This window comes from Diuraphis noxia, unplaced genomic scaffold (genome assembly GCF_037042655.1).
Source record: "Diuraphis noxia isolate RWA-SAM2 unplaced genomic scaffold, SU_Dnox_SAM2 contig0003, whole genome shotgun sequence".
NCBI classification, from domain to species: domain Eukaryota; kingdom Metazoa; phylum Arthropoda; class Insecta; order Hemiptera; family Aphididae; genus Diuraphis; species Diuraphis noxia.
In genome coordinates this window covers 21,039,217-21,045,553 of record NW_028301713.1, presented here as the reverse complement: position 1 = coordinate 21,045,553, position 6,337 = coordinate 21,039,217, and the positions used below count along the sequence as shown (strand labels likewise).

The following is a 6,337-nucleotide window of genomic DNA, read 5'->3' as shown; positions in this document are numbered from 1 at the left end:
GGAGAAAATATGTCATCATAAAAGTCAAAAATAATAAATATTAAATAATATTATTATACACTATAAAGTACACGGATTTGTATGTAAATATAGTAAGTACGTATTTAAAATGTATAATTTATTAATTTTTTACGTTGACTCAATGCCAATATTTACCAATATAATATATAAATATTCTGTGTACCTACCAATTTCTTATGTCGAGTACCTAAAGGAAATATAATAATAATAAAATTCGTTAGAATATAATATAATATTACTCTATCCGTGTTCGATTGCAGAATATTTGATTTCACATCAAATAGTAAGGTACCTATAATAATACTGCACCGTTGCTATAGCTAAAACGTACACTTCCGTTTGACATCGCATCGATCCAACAAATATTTTGGTATAACACCAAACGCGGCTCGATAGATACTTGTTACATATTTTAAATAATGCATTAAAGCTATCGTGAATGTAGATTTTGTGTCGCGTTAAACGATGAGTAAATTCCAGGAGAATATCAAACACTTGATCCCGAGACCGAAAACACCAGTCGTCAAACCCCCGATGTACCGTTCGATTTACACCGAATCTGTGAGGAGAACGTACAAGTCGAACAATAATTGTCATAGGACTATGGGCTATGCCGAAGTCGAGCTCGACCCGCCGTCTCAGTTTCTAAAAAAACACACCAGAAAAGAGACGAGACCAGTCATCGTCGGTGAGGTTTTATAAACTCCTAAAAATTATTATTTTTATGACAACTTTTAATAGGAATTAATAAGTTTAATAAAAATTAATTCAAACTTATGTTTTGAGCATGTTACTAAAATAATGTGTCAAAAAAAAAATAAAAATAATAATATGACGATTAAATATGGATAAAATGCAAAAAATATTTAAACACCGATATTTTATGATATCGTACTTTAGTTAGACATGTTTTCAATCATATTTGACTACGTGGTTTTCCAGAAATTAATAAAACCAGATGCTGTGCTAGAAAATCGATTCAGCGACCGTGCGAAGGCTCAGCGACAAATGTCTCCAAAAAACTTCCAACGAAAACGCGGAAAAACATTAGGCAAACTAACATCATTGACGTTATAAAGAGGGTGCCACCATTGCCAAAGCATCGAGTCCAAGACACGAGGAATGGACACGTAATTGTTCTGAACGAAGCCGGACTGGAGCCAACGTACGTGTCCAAAAAGGTGTGTCGTATAATTATTATATTTTTATATTTTTGTATATATGGTTTTAGGATAATAAAATATATTTCACCGAAACAAGTAATACGTCGAAAGAGCTTTGAGGGGGGGGGGGGCTTGGAGGAGGGCTTCACAAATATAAAGCTATTCATTATTCCCTTTCTGTTAATTCTAATTTTTATATATTTTTTTTTTATTCATCGAACCTTTTAAGTTTGTGTATACAACACAAATATAGGAGCTTTAGCCTAACTCTATAGCTACTAATAAAAGTTTTCTGAGCTTTACTTAAGAAGTAATACCACATTTTTTGGTTATAATTTAAAGTACAATATATTCATATTAAAATAGGTAGGTTAGTATTTACAAGGAACTTTTTTCAAAAATCAAAATCCATCGTTTTGTCTTCTTTAACTCAATAATTTACTTAACTAACTATTTGAATTTGTAACTTCAAAAGTATAGCAAGAGGATTTTGTGTGTCGGGTTTGTTGTATTAAATATTTTATGTTTAGACGTAATATTTTCTAATTAATACGAATCGAACAGAAACAGAAAATTATTACCTAAAACAGTCTCTATTCTAATAGAATCGAGGGTGAACAGTAATTTATTTTTTTCTAAAGAATTTTTTTTTAGAAGTATGTTCTCTTATTCTAAAATAAACAAAGGAACAAATGATATGATCATAACATTGATAATAACATTATTGTTCATTATTTTGTTATTCATTGAAAGAGTCGCAGATATATTCTATGAAAAAATATACATTGTACTAATTTTATTCTCACCGTCGCCATCGTTGTAGTGAATCATTATCATAATATTTTATATAAATACTTTATTATAAAAATGAAAATTCTCGAAATGTACATTGCTTTGGTGTAATGCATTTTTAGTTATGGAATAATATTTTGAGGTTTTACTTACAATACGCACCTTGAAAAACTCAAAGTAAAAATAATTAATAATATTACATTTTTAATGAGTAGATCTAAGTCCTTTCGCACAAGGCTTATTTTTAATGATCTTCAAGTTCAATGATTTGATAAAATATTTTTTATACTAATATATTGTTACTATTATACAAACATAAGCATCTATTGACCAATGTGAATCACTGAACTATAATATTATAAACCAAAATACCAGATATAATGCAAAATAAATATTGTTTCAAGTAGTCACACAACTTTTGGTCCGTAGAGTAGGTAGGTACATTAATCATAGAATCAAATTTATGTTTAAAAAAAAGCTGGTACGTCGTGGATGTCGCTCTGTTGTACAGTAGGTTACAAATGGGTTACTTTAATGGATGGAATTAAATTTGAATCCAATGATATTATATTATCATTGTATACGAAAAACGATTCTGAGCGGAAAAGTTTTATCTGTCTAGGATATATTACAGTTTATTATCACTTATAACTTATTAAAATATCTGACTTTCCGGAGAGGACATTTTTTTTTTTTGATAAAAGTTGACAAACTTTAAGGAATCTCGAATTAAACTTTTAAATATTAGATATAAAAAGAAAAATTTTTATGAAATTCTATCTAAGATAATTTGAACACTGCCGTAATTTGTACGTATCTAGTCAAAATTTGAACTTTAAATGCTTACAAAAAAAAATCGTGCCTATGTGTTTTTAATATTTTTCAACTACTATTGTGACAATATGTTGGAAGCCTTATATTAAATTTTAAAGTTTTTTTTACCCAACCAATAAAATTTTATTGACATTAATAGAAAAATAAACTTAAAAAGTTAAAAAATTAAAATGTCAATAAACAGCTCAAAACTAATCAAAATATTTTGAAAATTTTATAAAATATAGAAAATGCCTATATAAACATTCAGTGAAAATTTGTTTTGAAAATGTTACCATAGCTTGTAAAGCTGATATAAGTAAACAACCCAAATTTCAAGTTGTTACGAATGTTTTTATCCAAATTACAAAAAAAAACTCCCATAGTTAAAATGTCTATAAATAGCTCAAAAATGGCTGAAATCCAAATTCCAAAATAGAACAAAAAAGATCTCTTGTCATTTTTCATTTGAAGCAATATTTCTGGTAGAAAACGTCGTCAGTAATTATTTAATATTATAAACTCGTGAAATCGTACGTTTTCTCTTTTAACCGCTTTTATTTCGATTGCCGTTTCTAAAATCGAAAAATGACCTCTTTAAAGTACCAGCTCAAGAACATTACCTTTCAAAAAAGATGCTACACTTATACTTTTGAGCCAGTTTAGAGGGAAAAAAAGTGTTTACAGAATAAAAAATAAAAATAAATAAATATCATTGTAAAATCAATACGACTTTCCTCGCCTCAGAATCTAAAATTGAATATTAATTTATTTAACTTCAAAAATGTTAAGAAATTACATTTTTTTTTTTTTTTTGTATAATCTAGACCTTGACAATGTTTGAACAAATATTTATATTGGTTTAAATTATTTTCATTTTTATTTATTAATCATTTTATTTCTATTATATTCTTTTTCACATGATGCTTTTAACATAATGATATGTGTACACCTAACTTATGAACTGAACTTTACTCTCCAAATACAACATTTATTGCTTACAAGGAGTGTTGCATATTTTCTTATTGTATTATATGTGTATTGTGTACCCATATTTGCAAATAAAAAAAATAAAATGTATTATTATATTTGTTAATAATTATTGTTCGTTTTAAGAATTATGGAAAAACACCGGCATACATCGTGAAAATGTACAAGGAAAAAGAAATGGCCCAATTGATGGAGACCGAACGAAAACGAGCTGTAAAACCTCCATTCCGCTATTTGCCCGAAAGCGAACGTAACGAAATGTTAAACGTAAGGAGCCGACCGATTTGTTTTAAATACTTATTTTTCTATATTATTCTCTATATCTATGTTTCTCGCCTTCCCATTACGCGTGTCTGTAGTCTGTACAACGAAGTCCACACCGTCTTCGCTGATTTTTATATAAAATGTTTTTTTCCGCTCAGGGACTGAAGTCAAACTGGGCTGAACTTCACAAGGAATTCTTACTGTTGCCAATGCTCACCGACACGGTACCAAAAATGAAAAGGAAAACCATGTTGGAAAAGCAATTGAACGACTTGGAGAAAGACATCGACCTGTTAGAGAGAAACCCCTCCATTTACGTATGCCAAGATGCATAGATCTATGAAAACTTCGAGTTCCTTCTGCGGGTCCAACAAATAATACATCACAGTTAATAATATTATTTTAAATTCTCATAATATCGTCAATACAAGTAATAGTTAGGTATAATACATTAGTCAACTGAACCATTTTTTTAATATTAAAATTGTTCGTCGATGATGTACTGCAATACGTGTATTATAATAACGATGACGTCATAATCAGACATTTGGCATTTCCTACAACGGTTACTTCTGAACTAATATCGATTTAAAATAATCGTATTTTTTTTTTATGAAACCATTAAAATTAGGGTTATAGTTAGGTTCGTATAAAATCACATTAAGGCAATCAAAGGTAAAATTTGTGATAACACAATAGAAAATTAACTGTTCCTTTCATATTTAATGGACCTATCAAACGGAAATTTACCAGAAATGTTTAATATATATAACGTATAAATTATACACTTTTAACAGACTTTGAAATTAAATCTAATTATATTTTAATTGTGTTAAAAAAAACAGTATTCTGACTTCTGAGTTCATTTAGTGATCCAAAAAATTTCGAATCATTATTAGGAACATTGTAAATATTATGATGTGTTTATACGAGTATACTGTTTATAGTTAATTTTAAAAATTAACTTTAAAGTTGAAATATCGTTTTCGACATAGAAAAATAAATATGTGAAATACAATTATTGGAGGATATAATTTATACGAGTATATTTATATATTAATATAATTCTAACATAACTTAGAAAAGATAAATGTTTTGGGTTTATTAGGTAGACACATTTTTAATCTTTTCGAATGAAATGAGCTTATAATATTACACAAGCATTGTATCTGCCGTTGTCTGTTCACCTTCAAGTCAATTAACCGTTTCTTATGTAATTGTGTCCAAAACCATCACGGTGATACATTTATTTTATTACTTTTTTACGCCAGTTTTTAAACTTTTACAGTTGAAATTTTCAAAACTTTTCTCAGCAACGTACAACATTCAAAGAACAATAATCATCTACATTTGGTATTAAGTTATATTTCAAATATGAAAGGAACCCTACTCTTTTGTAAAACATTAATTATTATTGATCAGGTAGTACAAATGTTCGATAAATAAAATATTTTTTCTTGTCACTATAAAAATATGCACTAAAAGTTCGTCAATTAATCATCATCACTCAAATATTCTGTCTCCAAATTGACAGCTAAAATTCTATTGATGTGAGCACATATCTTCTTCTTCTTCATAAAACGCTTCTATTTATTATAATATTAAACTAACAATGTGTTATACTATTACGTTTAAAAATAGAATGATATAAGGGACGAATTAATGAGAAATTTGTAACGTTTTCAATATTGAGATTACATTTTTCTATTTAATTGAATTGTCTATACCTAAAACGGATTATAATTTTTTTTAAACGACACGTTGCATATATAAGTAGAAATTTTATATAAAACAAATATTGTAGTTAATATTTAGTACAAAAAACTCAATTATTGTAGTAAGTTCAAAGTATATCATGAATTTTAATTTTGATCATAAACGTTGAGAGATTTTTTTATAATTATTACCTATACTATTATACTATTACCTGTGTTTGAAATTCATAACCATATTGTATGTTATTGGTGCCCTGAAATGTTTTCATTTTTCTGGTCGATTCATTGAAGGCGTTTTCCATGTCGATAAAGTCGTGTAGGCATTTCGTTCAAGTCTATGCATTTTACAATATTATAAATACATACTTACGTGCGTATATTATATGTTCAAGAACTTCAAAATGTCAGCACAGCAATTGCGCTGAAAAAGCAAAAGTGTTGTGTCTGTTCAAGAGATAGTCTTTGAACAATTCGCTGATACGAGTATACCCGTGTATACCGTACATTTATTTTATTGTACCGATATCGATTATATCATTATGATCGTGTTACACCTAACACGTAATGTGTAAAAAAAAA

The 6,337-nt window shown here is 28.0% G+C and overlaps 1 protein-coding gene across 1 annotated transcript; it reads left to right on the top strand.

Annotated features, from left to right (window-relative positions):
• The first annotated feature begins 380 nt into the window (after positions 1-380).
• On the top strand, positions 381-6,314 carry LOC107163750 (enkurin-like). Its single transcript, XM_015511311.2, has 4 exons — positions 381-709; positions 964-1,202; positions 3,906-4,046; positions 4,202-6,314. Exons 1-4 carry the CDS (start codon positions 487-489, stop codon positions 4,376-4,378), a joined length of 780 nt encoding a protein of 259 aa, XP_015366797.1. The 5' UTR covers positions 381-486; the 3' UTR covers positions 4,379-6,314.
• Positions 6,315-6,337: the final 23 nt, after the last annotated feature.

Coding starts and splice junctions, on each gene's coding strand:
- LOC107163750 (XM_015511311.2), top strand. CDS start 487: ATGAGTAAATTCCAGGAGAATATCAAACACTTGATCCCGAGACCGAAA. Junction 710..963: donor GACGAGACCAGTCATCGTCG/GTGAGGTTTTAT, acceptor GTGGTTTTCCAG/AAATTAATAAAACCAGATGC. Junction 1,203..3,905: donor CAACGTACGTGTCCAAAAAG/GTGTGTCGTATA, acceptor GTTCGTTTTAAG/AATTATGGAAAAACACCGGC.